At 38.5% G+C, this 20388-nt stretch overlaps 2 protein-coding genes across 4 annotated transcripts in view; one reads left to right on the forward strand and one right to left on the reverse strand.

Moving 5' to 3' along the window:
- FGF14 (fibroblast growth factor 14) overlaps window positions 1–18479 on the forward strand; it is a 456042-nt gene extending 437563 nt beyond the window's left edge. For both annotated transcript variants that reach the window (XM_059721101.1, XM_006264390.3), the window contains 2 exons: window positions 6902–7100; window positions 10381–18479. In XM_059721101.1, the coding sequence (XP_059577084.1) occupies window positions 6902–7100; window positions 10381–10517 (336 nt within the window). In that variant the 3' untranslated portion in view covers window positions 10518–18479. The remainder of the gene's footprint in view (window positions 1–6901; window positions 7101–10380) is intronic.
- Window positions 16899–20388, reverse strand: part of ITGBL1 (integrin subunit beta like 1) — a 308943-nt gene continuing 305453 nt past the window's right edge. For both annotated transcript variants that reach the window (XM_006264391.4, XM_059721100.1), the window contains one exon: window positions 16899–19725. In XM_006264391.4, the coding sequence (XP_006264453.2) occupies window positions 19634–19725 (92 nt within the window). In that variant the 3' untranslated portion in view covers window positions 16899–19633. The remainder of the gene's footprint in view (window positions 19726–20388) is intronic.

Below are 20388 nucleotides of genomic sequence, written 5' to 3' on the forward strand. Positions count from 1 at the left end.
CAGTTATGGCTTTGTAAAGCCTGACATCTTTTGCACTGGTGGTATGCTGAGATTATGGCCTACCATGATGGCTGATATTATCTAGTGTTCTACTCTGTCTGTGGGGTGTTGGTTGTAGTCGTGTTGGCCTAAGGACGTAGGCAGACAAGGTTCTTTAGGTAAATATGATATCTTTTATTAGACCAACTAAATAGTTGGAAAAATTGTTCTTTGCAAGCTTTTGGGCACAAACACCCTTCTTCAGGCATAGGGAGAATCTGTTGTATCTTGCCTTATACTTAGGTTTTAAGCTGCTTGGGTTGAAGGCCATCTTTCTCTCCTGTGTTTCTGCATCACACAGCAGGTAGAAACAGACATCAGCTCGATTTTGGGGGTTTTTTGTGGTTGACACAAAGTGAAAGCAAACAGATATCCATACTGTCATACAACAAATGCACAAGTTTGTGACCCTGATAGAGGCCAGGAATAAACTGGGGCACTTTATTGTGGCCCACATGCTTGTTCAGGGTGGAAGAGCTCAGGCACCATGAAGCTGCCTAGGTTCTCCAGTCTTCCTAAGGCAGGAGCTCTGCAGGGTTGAGGGGTCCAGATCTGGCATGCATTCCTAGCAGCAGCACACAGCAGGGGCTGCAAATAAGCAAATAAGAGGGATTTCCCCATGTGCACCTGCTAATACAGAGCAGGGGGCTCTGTGTGAGTTCCCCCCTGCATGCTTGGAGGTGAGTGTGGGGAAATCCCTGGGATTCCCCTGTGCCCCATTTAGGGCATGGTAACAAGGGACTTCAATAGATGTCCCTGGAGTGCAATGAGCTGTGCCATGACATATTATGTAGCAACCAGTCACGCTTCACTGAAGATGTCTGTTTCCAGCTTGGGCTCATAGTTCATGACTGGGCTGTTAAGTACCTTGTAATACATAATAATAATCAAGGAGTCCGAAACACAGTTGCCCCTGTGAGAAGGTGTTGATAGCCAAATCTTGTTCTTCCTCTTTGTCAGGGAGGGGCAACTCTTTCTCCCTGAGGGAAATAAATGGAGCAATACATGATCCAGCTAAGTTGATAAACAGTTATGGACCCAGTGAGAACTGAAACAGTACTACCTGCATCCCAAGACTGGATAATTGATCGTTACCTGCTTCTGATCTTTTTGCTAACTGCCATAATTTTTGGCATTAAAGGTGATAAGGGATTGTCTTACATTTCTACTAAATAAAAACTGCTTTACATATGTAATCTTGTGAATTGGTTGTAAACTCAGTCCTTTACCTACCACCAGTAACGTATTTGCCTATAAAGGATCTGTGTAGCTTGTGTTATAAATAGATAAAGACTGTTTTATTTCCTATGTATCAGCTTAACAGAAATGTTAACCAGAATACATTTTGTGTGACAGGATCCAGATTTGAATATACCAGGCTGTCTCCACCAGTCATTCTACCGGTCATTTTGATGTAATACAAAACCTCATTCTTTGGGCAGGCATTTGATTGGGAAGGCTGGTTATTAAAATGGGTTACAATTTAGTGGTGAAGAGGTTACTTCTTTTTTTTTAACATTGCTTGAGATACCCAAAGGCTTTGGGACTGGATCAGATCATACCATAGATTCACCAAGGTACTTCCACAGCCATCAAATAAGATCTTTGAATTCAGCTGTATAACATATTTGTTTAGAGTAACTATAGTAGTCAGGATTGAATAACTCTGGGTGTGTCTAAATGAGACATTTACTGCAGTTGCCTAAATAGCTCCATAGTAAAGTCTCAGCCGCTACACATGCACCCCTATTAGGCCACAATAAACCAGTAAATGCCACCATAGGTTAGTAGTTGTCAACACAAGTACTTTCCTATGGCAGCATTTAGTGCGCTGCAGCGCATGTGTACACTGATGAAGTTGACTGGGGCATGAAGGTGCTTCAATGCAGGGGCTCTGCACTGGCACCCCCTCATGCCCCAACCAGCCCACTGAGCCAGGTTGGAGCAGCCCCAGGTAGGCACGCTGACCCCCCGGGTCCCCTGCCAGCTTGGGTTGCTCTGACCCATCTCATTGTGCAGTAGTCCTGGGCACACACATAAACATTATGCCTGGGAGCAATAAACTCTGGTGAGAACTGCATCAGAGTTTATTCAGTCAGATTAATTTCACATGTAGATGTACCCTCTTTGTTATTAAGCAGAAATACAGATACATAGCTTCTATTAAAAATAACCTACCACAAATGGTAAACTAGCCACAGCCTGGCAATTTAAAGTTAATGCTTATAGTCTGCTAAGTCTGACATTTTTTATTTTCTCAGTGCTTTGAGGGGGGTTGAATGTGAAGGTAGCTGTGCATTTGAACTTCCAGCATGTTGATAATTTTTGACACATTTCTGATGTGAAATAAGCATAAAATGTTTTTGGTTAATGAAAGCTCCAGTTCTGCAATCTCATTGTAGGCCTGACTCTGCTGGAGACAGGACTGTAACACTAGATTGTAAAATCTTCAAATAAAAACTCAGGACCCAAATGCCTGGGACCCTTTGCCAATAAACAAATACTTATTTTGGAAGTTTTCAAGTTTGTATGAATAAATAGTGATTTTCCCCCCAAAATAAATAACATCTGTTTTCTACAAAATTCAAATAAAGGTAGATAAGTAGTTTTTAAATTCCTATGAAGTAAACCTATACACATTTCTATCCACATAGAGGAAGTATTTACCCTTGTATTGTAGAACATCTCTTTATACTTTTGTTAAATATATGGATTAATCCTAATTTTACAGAAGTTTGACAACTCTGACAGCCATTTTTCCTACCTATTTTTTACATCAGTTTGGAACAGATTCCTACAGACCTTGTTCTACTTAAGACTGATTTTTAGCTACAATTATAATCTGAACAAGTAATGCAAGTCACAATTAAAAAAAAATGTATGAGTCATATAGCTAGTATTCTGGCCTGTATCTAAGGCTATCCATTACATTTCTGTTTTCTAAATTTCTTTGTAAATTTTTTTTTTTTATGGTTTGCTACCTAAAGAATTACACGGTTTAAAGGGGTTATTAAAAGAAAAACATACAAATATTCTTTATAAACAGCATACCCCAACTGGGGTGGGGTGGAGAAGCAAAGCTAGTAAAGATAAATGGCATGAATTTCTCTCTCAGAAAACGTGTGGTGGCATTTGTGATCATTTAGATTTAAAGGGAAACAGAATATTGGATGGAGAAAAGCAGCATGTGCGTTCAAGAAGCTGAGTGAAAGCTTTGTGCAAGCTTTTTGGTTATCTTGTGTTGTTTCAGCAGCCTAGGAAAATGAGAAATGTAAACAGTACAAGAAATGGCATGCGTTTACCAGTCAGTTCTGCTACTATTTCAACTTGTCTTCTGTTTTGCCTTTGATTCTCCTTGAGTCTTTCTGTGAGTTGGCATCAATTCAAGGAGAAAGGAAGGCATCACAGACAGCAAACCTCTTAAAAGTCTGGGACAGCTTGCTGGAAATCTGGTATCTGGTGGGAAAGGTGACGTTACAGTCTAGGGGTTTCCTGTATCTTGTCTGCAGGTTTTTATTCAAACAGGTTGTAGTTCATACATGCTTGTACAAATGAATTATTCTACAAACAGGAAGGGAGTGCTAGTGATAGAACAATATTAAGTTTATAGGTAGAGACAGAACTGTCACATGCTACAAATAATATTACTTATTGGAACACTATAATTAGTAGTATTAAAGAATTTAGTCTAGATTCAGCACTTAAACATGGACTTTGCAGTTATGTGCCTTTAAGATTTGAAGCTAACTGATGCTATTGAACAGAGCTTTGAGGTGTATGGCTTGGCACACAAAGATAACAGATATGTTTTACTCAGAGGGCACAGAAGGTCGGCAAAATTAGGAAAGGCTGAAGAGTCAATCTTGGAAGTTCTTGAAAGAGAAAGGTTAACACCGTGATTCCCTTGTAAAGGATGAAATTGTGACTGGGATCAGGAACAAAAATAGAGACTACTGGAAAATCCAGTGATAGCTCTTGACAGATAATATGTAGAATTTTAACCAATGGAATTGACCAGTTCAGAATAAAAAGAGATTGTAGAACTTGCCAATGCCTGCAAGCAATGCAGTATGCTTTGACTTGATACTGCCTGATCCTGTGTGGACACTGCACTGATGCAAGTGACTCCAGCATGAACACTGAAATAATTTTGCTACTAGAATTCTTGCTATTGTAACTTCCATGTAGACAAGGGCTAGAATTGTTACTGGTCCATTTCTGTTCACTTATTTAAAAAAGACATCAAGAACACACCACACTGCTATTATTTTCATATACAAAAATTACACTTGTATATGTAATTAGCAATTCACCTTCTGCTGTTTTGGTGCTATATACCAGTTTTGTAATTAATTTTTTTTTTTTATTAACATGTATTTTCAAGTGTTTTTTCCTCCCTAAGGTTTATGTTAAAATCTGTTTCCTGTGCCTCCTTTTTATTTCTCTTGTTATATTTTATTCCTATTCACTCCTGTTAATAAAAATTCACACTAATTGTTTAAATAGATTAGATAACCAGATTGCCCATAAATTTGTGCTTTGAGCTGGATGGCTTTCAAAGGGTTCGGACAGAAATAACATCTGAAATGTTTCAAAGGGCTTTGAAACACCTTTGAAACATTTCAAAAGGATACCATACAGATGTATAAGTGGGATAAAAGGCTCCTAAGTGTGACAAAGTAATGCCTTCAGGAAGCATGTACTATGGGAGCAGGTACTATTTAATAACATTTTGTTCCACTGGCTTGTCCGTCCTCCAATATTCCCAAATACAGTGACTCTCCTCCCCCTCCTCCTCCACCCCAACTCCCAGCACTGACCACTACTGCATGCTCATCCCACCTCCACCCCTTTGCACTTTCTGCTACCTGGGGTGCTCCCTGGGGCTCCAGCACTCAGGGCTGTGGGCACTGGGGGTCCGGCAACTTTTGGCATTCTGGACCCTTGCTGCTCCATGTACATCAGTGCCAGGGCTCCTGGCCCTGGGGTGCTCCAGTCACCAGGGCTTGCAGAACTTGTGACACTCTGGAAACCCCAGAGCACCCAGGTGCCTGGAGCAGCAGCACCCTGAGTGCTGAGAGCCCATGTCTTGGATGCAGATAGCCATTTCCTGACTGTTACCTCACTGAAGCCTCTTGCACTCCAGCATTGACAGTCTTTTCCACTATTATGGAAGGAGGTGTCATGGAGTTCGCTAGGGACAGTGCTTTCTTGAGACCCCTGCAGCGTTGTCTGGTCTTTAAGAGTGCCCCCCAAAGCCAGCCCAGGCTACTTTCTATTCCGAGACCCTGGCTTTTTGGTTCTTCACCCTCCCTGGTTCTCCAGGGCCATGATTCAAGAAGCTAGCATCCAGTTCAGCTCCTGAGAGAGGGACGTTGCCCCTTCTTGGAGAGAACAAATGAAACTGTCTGCTGCTTAGAACTTTAGTTGCAAGTCAGTAAAGACAAAGGCCATCCCGCTAGAGGTTCTCTGCCCTCCACAAAGAGTTAAGCAGTTCCCTTGCCCCAAATCCAGCCCACATAGCCAAGAGCAGCCCCAAGGAATGCTCTGTAGTTCTCTTTCCAATCTGCCCAGCTCCTGGAAAGCTCCTCTGCTTATGTCCCTCTCCATACTCTGTCCCCAACCGGAGTATGTCAACTATTATGCTCTGTCAACTATTATGCTCATCTCATTCAGCTTCCCCCCAACCTCCTGGGTGTTGTCTATCTTCATGTGTAGATGTGTCAAAAAGCTGTTCCGGTCTCTGTTGATGCTAGAGGTCCACCTTGTCTTGTCCCACAGGTAGGCAGATCTCTTACTTCACTGACTCTTAATCCATTCATTCCCCATATACTAGCTTTAGTGATAAACTGAGGCATACAATATTATAACAACATAAATGTATTTAAAACAGAATTATCACAGTAAACCCATAGTTCATCATAGAAAAAGGAAGCAAGGCTACAGGTGACTGATTATCCTGTTCCTCCCTCAGGCCACACCAGCAACATGCAACCACAGAGACTGTCAAGTACTTTAGCTGGAGGACACAACAGGAGCTGCATGACTCATGCAGTGGAAGCACAATGTTTTAAAAATGTTGCTAAGTGTGAAACATTTAAAATGGTATGTCTGCATCTGCCCTAACTAGCTTGGCTTGAAATGGCGCTGAACACCTGCTGTATCATTGAATAAGACTCTTTCCAGCAATATCAGCACTTAGGGTCAGAATGATGTGGTCAGTGAGAATTGAGTAAGGCTCAGTATCCCTTGGGAACAGTCATTCTGCCTAGTTGCATTCTGTGGTGATTCTCTACTGAACGAAACAGCCTTCAATAGCATTTGAGACCATATCTCCACTAGCAATATAACATACTTTTTCATGCATGTTAAAATCCTTGTGAGGACAATTTTTTCTTCATTTGTATCATATTAACTGTTTTCAATACAGCACGAGGGTCAGGGAGTGTAGGTGAAAGCTGGAATTTACTACACTTGGCAAATAGGTGAAAACTAAAAAAAAAAAAGCCACCTTGTTTTCACTGGGGCTCTGATGTACTGTCAGACGTGTTAAAACACAAATTCATTCTCTTGTAGAAAAATAAGCACAATTATACTAATATCAAGCTCTTAGTATTTTTAAACACTAGATATCAACGTTCCTTACAGAGGAGGTAAGTACTATATACTTGTCCCCGTTGTACGAAGTGGAGAAACTTGTAAAAGGTAGTCCTTTAAATCAGGTCTTCTGAGTTTCTGAGGGCCATGCTTTATTCAATGGACCAGCCAGTTTCCCAAATTAGCACCAAAACACTGTCAGAAATGACATGATAGATTTAGAGCTTTTGGGATATGCTCTAACATTTTACATTTTTTCCCACAGGAACTTTTTACACCGGAGTGCAAGTTTAAGGAGTCTGTTTTTGAAAACTATTATGTAATCTACTCATCTATGCTGTACCGACAACAGGAGTCTGGTAGGGCTTGGTTCCTGGGGCTTAATAAGGAAGGGCAGGTCATGAAAGGAAACAGAGTGAAGAAAACAAAACCAGCAGCTCATTTTCTACCCAAGCCATTGGAAGGTGAGCATTGGTCCATCACAGCCAGATATGCTGAAATATTTAAAAGTCTCTCCCTTGAAGTTCATAGTATGACAAAAGGAAGGTGAAGGGTTCTATAGTAGCATTTCTGAATTTGCTTGGCACACAGAGACACTACTCCATATGGCAGTTTCCAAGATTTATGGAGTGTTTTGTGCTCCAGCACAGTGCGCGCTAGAAAGGGCACATGTAAAATGGCCTTCCATGGGATTAAGAGGTCATTTTATTAGTTGAAGTGAAATCTTTTTTTGAAATGCATTGTGCTGTTTCAAAACTAGTAGGAGCCCAAATTGTTGTCAGTATTGCAGTGTAAAAAATATTCCTTTCATTATCCAGAATAATGCTCTAAACAATAAAGTATGCTTTAGAAAAAGTATACATATGGGGAGGCATGAATGGAATAGATGAAATGTCAGCAATCTAATTTAAGAGCTTCCTAACACAATGTTTATAAGCTAAAGCATACTGCAATATTGAGCTGATGATGTATTGCACACATGTGCATGCCAGCCTTTACACTAGTTTAGGAAAAGGGAGTAACAAATAATGTCTTTAGTTGTGCTAAACTTATAGATACCATGCATTATCTGGCTAAATGTGCTAATTTATATCTTGAATATGGAACTGTCCATTTGTCCTACTTATTCTAACATTTTTTTTTCATCTGCGCTTGTTTGTTTTCTCTTACACTCCAGATTTCATTCAGTTTGGTGCAGATTGTTACTCATAGCTGCAGCTGTACTGAAAAGTGTCTCATTAGTTAACATCTTTAAAAAAATAGGCTTTTCTGAGTAATGATTTTTATCAGCAGTGTCATTTGTCTCCTGCAATTCTGAGATAACTGTAATGGAAAAGGTGTGGAATAGATTTTGAGGAATTTCAAACCTAACTCATGTTGTGTGTTACATTTTCATTATGCAGAGCAAAATGGTCCCAAGAGCCCTGAGTGGCTGATAGTCACTTCACATCTCAGCTTACGTTGATATAATTTTGTATTCCTATTCCTTGCGATGTAGATAGCCTTTAAAATGTTCACAATTCTTCAGCACTACCTGGAGAGAAACTTCAACCCTATATAATAACTAGTCCAAGGGTAGGCAACCCACAGCCTGGGTGCCAGAGCATGGCATGTGAAGGCATCTTGCTTGGTGCACACACCTCAGGGTAGATGGCAGGGAAGGGGCCGGGGCTGTGTTGCTACAAGGATCTGGCCTCTTGTAGCTCCCCAGCCATCTGCTCTGGTATGCCAACATCTTATAAGTCAGGGTTGCTGGTGTTTTTGGCACTCTGCCCAAAAATGTTGCTGACCCCTGAACTAGAAGTTAGCATTAAAAAAAGGCAACTATATTTTTAAAGCAATCACTACACAGTCAGATTAGGGAAAAAGTGTTTTTTTTTTCCAGTAGAGTATGGCATCACTGAGATGTGTTTTCTCAGATTTTCTTTTATTATTAAAATAGCTTAAGCAAGGCTTAGAAATAAGTTGCTTTATATTGCCTAAGAGGGTCATCAGAGATTAGAGCCATGCTATGTAATTCTTTTCCCTTATGGTTCTAGTGTATGTTATTTCACTTAATATTTTTGTAGGTCATGGTGTTATTTCATCATGTTTCTAGTTAGTCAGCAAACCAGTGTCCTAAAAACAATTATGGGGGTGCACTCTAAAGACATAGACCATCACCAGTGCTATGTACCCTAGAGAAGAAATTTAATTTCAAACTTTCAAAAGCCATAAAAGGATTTGGACTATGTTATTGGGAATGTTAGAACAAGTTAAGTACTTGATTAGTTAATGATGTTATGGGCCCTTCATATCTATTATGAAACTTCTCAACATTGAAGATCAAGGTCAGTACTTTGATGCTACTGACTCCTATTCTAACTAGTCAAGGGAAGAAGGGATTGTGCTCTCTATAGAAACACATAACTTCCCCCAAAACCAATGTGCAACGATTAATTCTTTTGACTGCTTTGACATCTCTTCTAGCACTGCTCTGATATAAATAAATGCTACCAAAGTTATGTGGAAGTGAAATATTACCTTATTCAGTGACGTGGAAAATGAATTATCCACCAGCATTAATCATTAAAAAGCAGCTTAAAGTTGGAACTTTGTAATTGAACATAGGTATTTTCCAAAAAGGATTTTAAATTGTTAGGCCCCTGTTGAGGCCCAGTGGGCTATCCCAGTGCTTCTATAATAGTTAATAGTTTAGACTTGAAGTGTTCTGCATTTCAAAATGTTTTTGGCCATATAACATGGGAAATTTAGGCACGAAGAAATAAATCAACACTAACTGAACTACTTTTGCTCTGTTTGCTCTCTGGAACCATTCTTACCATACTTCCAGCACAGCCTGAACACTAGGCCCAGATTTTCCCATTAGGAGTTAAACACTTAAATATTTTGGAGGTTATAGGCCCAAGCCCCTTGTAGGGATGCAGGAGTAAAAGGAATATCCTGGGTCACTGCTGGTAGTCCCTTGTTAACTAAGCAACCATGTCATAGTAATCTAATCCTTTTCATAAACTGCTCAAGTGCTATCTTTTAGTCTCCATCTGTCTAATCTCATCAGGTTTTGTTTTATTTAAACATTCTGTGATTTTTGTCTTTAAATGCATCTTTCTTTAAAGTCATTTAAAGATGAGGATGAATGCCATATATTAACTAGACTGTGAGAAAAATATGAAAGTAATATAAATAATGATTGCTTAAATGATTTTTCCTTAATTAAAAATTGAAGCTCATGATTGTGAGACTGTCACTTCAGTTTCTGACACTGAAAATTAATGTTCTCATGGTATTTGATAAAGAAATCGCTTAATGATCTACACAAATGTCTAGAATCCTTAAAAATGTAATCAGAAAATTCAGTTTTGACTTAAATTATCTTGTAATGAGACAGTACAGTGCCTGAGGGTTTCAACTGAACAGCTCATTTTTCTGTCTTGTATAAATGAATGTAGAACAACTGTTTCTAATTTCTTAAACTTCTATAATCACATCATAGTCTCCTTTTAAAAAACAAGGTACAATTTCCTGCTGCACTTGTTAGTCAGATGTGATGAACAAACACAGAATGAGATGCTTGACTGGGAGGGCAAATATAATAGTGGTTTAAAGCAGATGGTTCCTTTCATAGTAGCTACTCTCCTTCACAAAAAGACTAAGGAAATATTAAAAAATTTTTTGCTTGGAACAATGATATAAAAATGAACACTACTGATTTTTTTTTTCAATCTGTCTTCTTTCCTCTATTAGTTGCCATGTATCGAGAACCATCTTTGCATGATATTGGAGAAACAGTGCCAAAGGCTGGGGTAACTCCAAGTAAAAGCACAAGTGCATCTGCAATAATGAATGGAGGCAAACCAGTTAACAAGAGTAAGACGACATAGCCAGATCCTCACAGGTGTTATGACTTATTGAGCCCCGAGTACAGTTGAGCAATTTATCCTTTCCAGACTCTCCTACTGTGGTGTCTATGGATCAGCTTGAGGCAAGTGAATACTTGTTCTTTGCTGTTTCTGAACTAAGTTATTGCGAGTGGATGAATCTCAACATGTAGCTCCACCCACAACAAGAAGACACCTGGATAACCAGCTAAACTCAGACCATGGAATGCCCTACCAGATATGGAATGCCTTTTTAATATCTTTTCTGTGACTGTGACACTTCATGTGAATGACATACTTCACAAGTACACTTGATACCTTGCCTGCTGACAGTTACCCATAATCCCTTTTTGAGTCCAGTTTCAGCGAAATCCATGTGTTTTAAGTTCTATTTTGTAGCACACAAATAATATCAAGTAATTTCTAGTTAGACGCTGTAAACCTGTGCTATTATGGATTTCTCTTCTTCCCTTTTTTACAAGGCTGCTCGCTCCACTGTCTGTGACCTTTTGCAGGGATTGTGTTTCTCTAAAACTTAAGTGTTGCAGGTGGCTTAGTTCTGAAAGCAATCAGGGAATCAGGAAGCCTTCAAAAACCTATTATTATAAATTATATCTATAAAGAATAGAATTGTCGTCTCTGGCTTACAATATTGATTAAATGTGAATACACTTTAGTAACAGATACTGTGCTCCTGAGGTTGGCATTAGTATGGAGGGAAAAAGTGTCAAACACAACCAGTAGAACGTTTTCTGAGACTAGTGTTTGGCATCCCCCTATAGTTTTTTTTTCTGTGTGTTTTATACATATCACAAGCTTACTGGTAATGGTAACATTTGCCTTGCCCAGCGAGCGAGACCCACTCATTTTTGGGAAAGTGGGTCCAAAGAACTCTGTAGGCCTTGTAGGCCTGAATTAAGGCTCATTTTTCATCTACTAATCCTCATTATTTGAATAAAACAATAATTAAGACTAACAAGAATTGCGCTACCTAAATCCATCTCAAGTATAATACTTTCCTGTTTTTAATGAACTAAATGCCATCATTCTTTTTGGCTGTATTCCACTCTTACTCAGCAAAGCATGGGCAAGGATATTTTTGTGTTCTTTTTGCAGCAGCAATGCAAAGGGTAGTTACAAATTATAGTTTGTTTTTGATGTTTAAAAAAACCCCAAGTTTTAAAACTGGACATATTAGAAAAAATTAATTTGACTTATTTATTTTTTAGCTCAGCATGTGGAGTCCAGTTCTATGTATTTCACCTGTATCCCAGTACATACCTCTAACCCAGCTTCTTAGGATGTGCCCACCAAATTGCTAGATTAAAGGTGCCTTGCCTTGATCTCTGTATACTGTACTTTCTCCTACATGAAACTAGAGGAAATTTCAACTCATTTTGAAATTGAGTCCTTGGATCATATTCAATTGCTTCATGAGAACCATTGTTGACACTTCATTGGTATCAGTCAAGAGCAATGAAGCAAATTTAGAAAAAATAGGAATATGTTTTCATCAATACAGCAAAGATGCCATTAAAGTGTTAAATCGTGTATGTAAAAAGTTTCAAAACACAGTTGCATCTTTAAAAGACTAAAAATATGGGTACTGTGAGTGTGCTTAATAGACATTTGCTTCTTAGAAAGAGTGACAAGAACCAAACTGTACCTCAGTTCTGGAAAACTGGGTGATAATGCTCTCTTGGCCTCTTGCTGTTATCATGGTGTTTAAGAGTGACAAAAACCAATCATTCCCTTTTTATTTCCATAATCCTAACAAATTATTTTGTTCATGTCTTTACACTTCACTCCATAACTAGCCACTGGTTGTTTCAAATACCCAGCCTGCTTAGCTGAATACTAATTCAGTCTCAAATCTTTAGGCTTATGCAATTTTCATATGAAGTTCTGTTTGAATAAGTAACACGAGTAATATGTTGTTCAAAAGATTGTTGTAATGCTGATAAATTACAAATATACTAAATGATTCTTCTGGCAGTCCAGTTCCTCGGTTATATACACCACCTGAAACAACAAACTAATTGCTGAAGGTTGGTTCTATTTTAAAGAGACGGCTGAAGCACAACAGCGGGAGTACATTAGCTAAGTATTTAAGGTTCTTTTTTTAAAGAAAGACACACCTACTTTAATGCTGTGGCAAAATATGCACAGAGAAACCTGGGCCCAGATTAATCCTTTGCCCAATGCCTCTAATGGAAAAAAATCTCCATGAGAAACCTCTGGTGTTTCCTCACTGCCCCATTCTCATTCTGCCAACAGAAGAGGTTGTTTGCCATTCCTGAACAAAATAAAAGCTCCAGAGTTTACCATAGCCCCAGTCAGTCAGTGAGAAGCCAGAGTATCCATGTTGGGCATTGCCCTCTGCCTGGTTCGTTGGTAGCGCAGTGATGCTGGCATTGCAGTAACTAACTCACTCCACCATCGTAATCCTGCCCCTCCCAGATTTAAGAGGGAAGGTATGTGAACAAGATAATACTGCTGTTGGCTGCATTCATTTTTTTGTAGATTTTTTTTCACAGGGCTGGTGTATCCACATGCATTCATTCCCTATTCTAACCAGTCTTTATCCAATTCAGCACAGATCTGGAACTACAGAGAGAGACCTCCACAGGGTCCAGAGGGTGGAAAGGTAGTGCCACAGACCTGGTTAACCTATGCACTGGGGATCCAGAGGGCACAATCTGGCTGGCCATATGCATACCATTTTCAAAATTAAAACTAGCATCTTGGGCAGCTATTGTTCTGCCAACAACAATTTGAAGGATTAAACAAAGACTGACTTTATTTTTGTAAATGACTAGTACATACTGGAAATGTAACATCAGTTTTGTTTGCACTTTTTGTTCCCTTTCCTTAGTTAAAACAGGTTATCTATAAGGGTGTTTAATCCAATGAATGGATGTCTTAAAACAGTTTCTTCTAAAATACATTTAAACATAACAAAGGGGTTTGTTGTTTGTGCTTCTGTTACTTCCTTTAATTTTGTCTCTTGTCTCATCTGTTGCATGGGAAGAGGATGGCAATGATGAACTGCATGTAGTAGGCTATGTGTATCAAGAACTGTTGGTATATATTACTAAATTTACATACATATATGCAAAGAGTTTGTCTGCATTGTACAGTTTGTGTTTATTATCATTTGTTGTATACACAGGTGCATCATACTGAATAAAACATTTATATGAAAGCATATTAAAGTAGAATGTGCAAAATAACACTGCACTGGCCCCAATTTGGTGAAACTTAATGTAATTAGGTTGGCAAACTCAGTTTTTCCCTTTTACCATGCCAAAGAAAAGTTTAGGTCCTTGATAGAATACCTCTCTTGCTGTTTTCCAGGATAAGACTTCACCATTTTGTTCCCCCTAAAATTAATTTTCCTGTTAAGTGAAAACTATTTTCAACTATCTGTTACTACTAAAGTACTGTATAGTAAACCTGATGGAATTGATTTGTATTTACGGATTGCGTGTTTTGTACTTTTACGTACAGCTATGTATGAGTCTGCCAGGTGTTTTGCGTGCTTTGTTTTGTATTTTTGCTCCTTTCTTTCCATTTTATCTAATCCCAGAGAGACTGGTTTGCACAGTGGTCCAAGAGAGATATTCCAATCTTTTCACTGTCACATAATACATGTGCCCATAATATAGAGAGGTCGTTTATTTTCATTTTACTGCTGAAAAGCTCATTTGTATTTCAGCTAACATTTTATTTGGGAAAATCTCAGTCTCTCTTAAACACAGACACATACACATCAAGTGCTAGGAAGATATGAACAATTTGAACAAAGTACTATTTTTCCTGCTTTTATAAAGCCGTTTATGAATTATAAATGCAGTGGAAGCCTTAAAAACTTGCATACACTATGGATTCTACAGAAAGGTTGCTATAGTTTTTTTCATAAATGCTTTGTAGCTTACCTAATGTTTCTGCTGCTTTCTTACTGTTCTGTTTGAAACCACACTAAAATCAGCAGAATTATTATGAACTGTTATTTTTCATCCATTTAAATCAGCTCATTAGATTGGTCTAGAACAAAATCTGCTCCCCCCCCCCCCCCAAAAAAAAAAATTCCAAAAAACAAAAACAAAAGGATGGTCTTTCACAAAGTATTTACATGAAAGACTTTTGGAAAGCTCAAGCCTTTTTACAAGTATTAAGATAAATTTCCTGCTGGTGTAATGCTACCATAATCAATGGAGTATGCTAGCAGAGGGTGTGGCCCATGCATTAAAAGTCTGTCTTGCTGATCCATCTGTTCTTTGGTATAAAGCAGAAATATTCTGCTCCATTCAGCTGAGAATGAAAAAGATCCATAAAACTAGATAAAACAAGGCAATTATATTTCTATTAAATGCCCCTTTGGATAACTACAGTGCATTGCAGTGCATTTCAAAATGTCTATTACAGTATTTTTTTCAGGATGACTAATGCAAATGCTATGATTTTTTAAAGTAATAAAATCTTTGTTCTATTACCTAGTCATAGAAATATTCAACTTAGCTTTATTCATCCCCAGATCATGTTTTGAAATATCACTTAAAGTGAATGTTTCGGAGGAGGAAAAGGGCAGTGAATCAACGACACCAAAACAGGCTGGGATTAATTTCCAGAGAATTTGGCCAAGAAAAAAAAATTACTATGGGGTTACATAAGCAAGTCAATCTATGGCAAGTTTATGGCTGACACCAGAAGTGATAGGTCATACAATGGTTACAATACTAAAACATGGTGTAAATATACAGAGGAGCAGCTCAACGTACTTCACAACTGCGTGCTTTTATCACATTAATGGAGGGCTGTGTTATCTTTCATGTTCACATTTCCAATATCAGACTCCCTACTTAACAAACCAGTTTTCTTATCCTGCAATTATTTTTGCCATAGACCTGGAAGTAGGATCTGAACCCACTAGCTAAGAAGCACCAACCTTATTAGTGTATACAGATTACATAGCCAAAATGTGTCATTCCTTCACACATCTTTCTGTTTTTACATGTTCTGTCATTAAAATTCTCATCACAGGGGTTGTTTGAGGTGTAAATTCACACTTTACTAGACAAGATAGTATTCTCACATATGTAGAATAACATTTACCTTCAGGTCTTTTTAATTCTAGTCTTCTTCATCTCATGTCCTTGTCATCAACTTTTAGTTGATGACAAGGTATTTGGCAGAATTTAGCAGATTTGTTGGAATCTGACAGGGGCCACAGTGTGAACACTTCTGCTACGGCTGTTATGGCAGTTGGTATTATTTCTAGTGAGGGGAACGAGCCTCACAAGTGATCTACTGGGCTGTGCGAAGCTTTGGGTGGTGATTCGATTCAGAGAAGATTTGGTCCAATTTGGTGGCTGAATCTCCAAATCTCAATTGAATCAGGGGACCAATTAAAAGGTTCCAATCAATTCAAAGCTCTCTGAATTTTCGGAAAAGATTCAGAGAGCTTCAGTGATTCAGACAGTCCCTGGTGGCTGGTAAATAGGGAGTGGGGGGGGGGTTGGAGGAGGCGGGAGGGGACCATGCGGGGACCCCTGCAAGGCTCCATCCCCTGCCTGCTCCCCCAGCCCCTCCGTGGCTGCGTTGCCTGCCCCAGCTCCTGGTGCTTTAATAAAAAGTCCCACTCGCTGGGTGGGGGGGGCAATCCTTGCTGCCCCCCACTTCTCCAAGCTGCATTGAGAAACTCTGCCATGAACCTCCCACCCCCTCCCTTGCTCCCCCAGCCCCCCACCATGGCTGCCCTGTCCAGCCCAGCTCCAGCCCTTTAAAAAGGGGGGGGGAATCAAGAAAAACCCCAGGACTCACCACTCCTGCGGCAGCCTCGGGGCTTTCGAGGGCTTGTACAGAGCCCCCCACATGGTGTGGTGCAGTGGGGGGGGCAGCAGGGCTCTCCCCCCGCCGGCAGGAATGGTGAATCCAGGGTTTTTCTCTGTGTTTTTTTTTCTTAAAGGGCCAGAGCTGGGGTGGGCAGGAAATCCATGTTGGGGCTGGGACAGTGGGGAGGGAGGTTGTGAGGCTCATGCAGAGCCCCCCATGCAGCATGGGGCAGTAGGAAACAGCAAGCAGAGCCCCCTGCCCAGCAGCACCCAATGAGTCAGGGCTTTTTTTTTTTTCAGAGTGCCGGGGCTGGGAGAGTGGGCAGGGGATGGGCCTGGGTGATTCGGAGATTCGGCAGTAGCCAAATCTCAGAATTATATTCAGCCAAATTGATTTGGAACAGTGATTTGGATCACTGTATCAAATCACTGTCCCCAAATCGGCTGAATCCAAAGCAAATACCAGACACTTCACGCAGGCCTACTGGTTACCTTAGTTTGTGGGGGTTAATGAGTATTATACCAATAAAAATAAGAAACAGAATAAAAATTGTAAAGGTAAAAAGATATCCATTTCAATTTTAGTAGTCTTTGTAAACATTGTAAAGCATATAGTACAGTGTTGCTTTCATAATTTACATTCTAATTAACCATAGGTACTCTGTCAACATTTTCTAAAAATATTTCCCTGTAGTTACTTGCTTTATCAAACAATTCAGATAAGACTTTTTGAAATATTAAGGTTATATAATCCACCCTGTTCCTAAAACTTAAAATTAACTAGTTGGGAAAATGTTTTAAACTTTTCCTACTAGACATCAGAATTACTTATGTTTCTTTTAGTTTACAAACTTAATGGAAAAGTATAACCCAAATCACAAAGTAAAATACATCAACCATTATATATGACAATCACATATTCGGTAATTTACAGCCCTGTACACCAATTAGGAACATCTTTTCCAATCCAATGTAGTACTTGACATATCATGCCTATCTACTGTACTTACATATCTCTGCGTGTAATAGAAACAAACCAGTCAAAACATCTATTAAATTTTGGAAAATAATATTAATTGTCTATTTTCTATTATCAGTACTGCATACAAATGGAAGGAAGGAAGTTAATTATGCCTTCAGCCTTAAAATTTTGACTCAGTAGAAGCACCCACTTCCATAAAATGTTGATTATTTTTAGATCTGTACTACTTTTAGGAATAAATAAAACCAACAAACTTGTTGGTCACCAGTCAAAAGACCAGGGTTGGTAAAATGCATATATATTAAAACAAATATAGTCATTCCTGTTACTCTCTACACAATTTGAAGATTAGAGCTATAAAATCCCAACTATTTTTTCAATATTTATTTTACTTTAAATTTTCTTTATACTGTATGAATACATTTTAGAACTCTGCCTTATTTCCTAACAATAGCAGCTTTGGGCCGGGGGTGGGGAAGGGGGGGTTCTCATTATGCCGGTGTTATGCAAAGACTTTTTGAGGTGACTGTGTTGTCTCCCTGAGAAGTAGCATTTCTTTTTCTTCTTCTTTGTCTTCTTTTTTCTTTTAGAAAAAAAGATGATCAGGTAAGATAAAGAATGGGAACAAAATAAAAGTGGGAACACAATGAAAATGTGTTGAAAACCATTCAGTCACTGCATTAAACGTTTTCATGCTTATAACTATTACGTGCTCTGTACTGTTGTCTTTTCCTATTTCATCTGAGTCCTTTCTATAAGAAAATAAATTTCTAGTGTCATGATGGAAATACATTTTTTCAGCTGAAAACCAGGTTCCTTCGTTCTGAGTCCTGCATCTCTCTAACAGACTGAACCATGATCCCTAAATCACAACACAATATTACAGTTTGATATTAAAGGAAACATTGAAGTCTTTTTATTGCTTAGTCATACTTTTGAAATGTAATCACTAACTTTTGAAAAGAAAATGTATGTATTTTTTTTGCTCTGAAAAATTAAAGGGCTGCCAAATTTACATGTACAAAAAAGAAAAGGAAATGTAAATAAATTAGGGAAGTCCCAACACTTGTGCATTTTTTTCATAATTCAATGTGAATTTCACACTGAGCATTTCACCATTGGAAAAAAATAAAAAATTTGTTCATTCCACTGCACTGTTTGTATTTACTGTTTTAAAACATATATACTTTTTTGCCATCCTCTAAGTGTGTTTGGCTGATTCCCGTCTTCCATACTATATAACTGACTTTCCAATTCAGTTGACCTTTCGACTCCCGCTTTGCACAAAAATAGTGAAATTCAATGGATACCACATGTGACAATGTAATCTGTTCCTAAGCAGCAAGTCCTAATAGAATACAGAATTGGCATCCTAAAAGTTAACATTTCATTTGCTTTACTTTTAAGCTTACTAGATAAGTGAACATACATAAAACAGTATGATGAAAGTACATACAAGTTAATATATTTATTCAAAATAACAAATCATACAGTTTATCTTCTCTGTTTTTAATTTTTTTTATAATCTTAAAGAATATGCATTTCAGAGTATTGGAGTATGAAGACTAAATAACCAGCTTACTGACACAGAAGCCACAAAATTATGTGTTTAAAAAATGTGCTCTGTTCTAGCAATGGGGTCAGGTTTCATAACTTCTGTCATTGATCTACTGTATGTGGTGCATAGGTATTTGAATCTCAGTTAGACAAATACGATTCTCAGACAAAAATTAAAAGCATTAAGGTTTTGATGAGCAATTTACAGCTTCTCTTGTTATTGGAGCCCTGACATAATCAGCATAGAAGGGAATCAAAGGTCAAATGAAATATTTCACAAACACTATCAAATTCATCAGAATTCTTTTTGCCAAATATTCAGCTATATGCTTTTTTTCTTAATGTTATTATGTAGCAACACTGAGATTGGAAAAAGAAAGTAGATTATGTAAAAAAACTGCTTTTGTGCTACTTCCATCAAACACTATTTAAGGCCGATTTTAATTTGACTATAAACATTTGACTATAAGCAAAATTCCCATTAACTCCAATAGGGTTTGAGCTAACAACTTTAAGTATTTTATGGCCAAATTCTGTTCCCACTGAAGCAATGTTAGATTTGTCATGGGCATCTATAGGAACAGAAGCAGGCCCTTGGTAGGGTGCTCTGAAATACAGATGCAGTCTGGGTATTTCTAGTGGTTGCTCTATGTCGTTTGCCTTGCATTTACGTGTTCTAGCAGCCTAAAAAACAAACAAACAAAACACATGAAACAACCCTCAGTCCGTTATGTTCTTTGTTGTAGTTAAGGGTATTCTGTCCCGAGCCAGATTTCACACGCATTTCCATTCCATCCTTCCCAGCACTCACAGTTCCCGCAGCTACATACACCATTGCCTAGAACAGAGCAAACGCGATAATTACCATAATTGAAATGTACTACATTAAAATGTGTTGTTATGGGAAGTAACAAGCCATAATAAAATAGTTTTATTGTCCCTTTACATATTTTTCTGTAGAGAGAGCACTTTACATTTGATTAAGCAGCAGCCAAAAACCTACGCTTTCAAACAATTAATGGCATCTTTTCAGCAATACCATCAGCAGAATAGTAAATATTGTAATTATGCCATCATGATTTGCACCCAGCTGTTTGTGCTTCATGCTCACACTGCACCTCAAGGTGTGAGGAAAAACTAGAGCTATTTTAGCTAACATTTAAAAACACATGCAGCAAACTGAATGGTAATACAAACAACGCTTTGTGATTCTCTGATACAAAATGGTGCCTTTCAAATCTTTACTAAAGATGTATCAAAATCTGTTTGTGATAAGAAGGTATTGTCCTGCTTTGGAGAAGGGAAACTGATGCATGGAGCATTAAAAATGATATATTCAAACATTGCCTTTTGATGCCCAGTGTAAGGCAGCTACATCCTGGTTTTCATTGATTTAAATGGAATTGTGGCAGTCAGCACCTCTGAAAAATAGGTCTGTAGGTACCTCACAATTGTGAGCACCCAAACGCAGGGAACAGTTGTAAATTTAGTCATCCAGGTG

The sequence above is a fragment of the Alligator mississippiensis genome, chromosome 1 (genome assembly GCF_030867095.1).
Source record: "Alligator mississippiensis isolate rAllMis1 chromosome 1, rAllMis1, whole genome shotgun sequence".
In the NCBI taxonomy this organism is placed as follows: domain Eukaryota; kingdom Metazoa; phylum Chordata; order Crocodylia; family Alligatoridae; genus Alligator; species Alligator mississippiensis.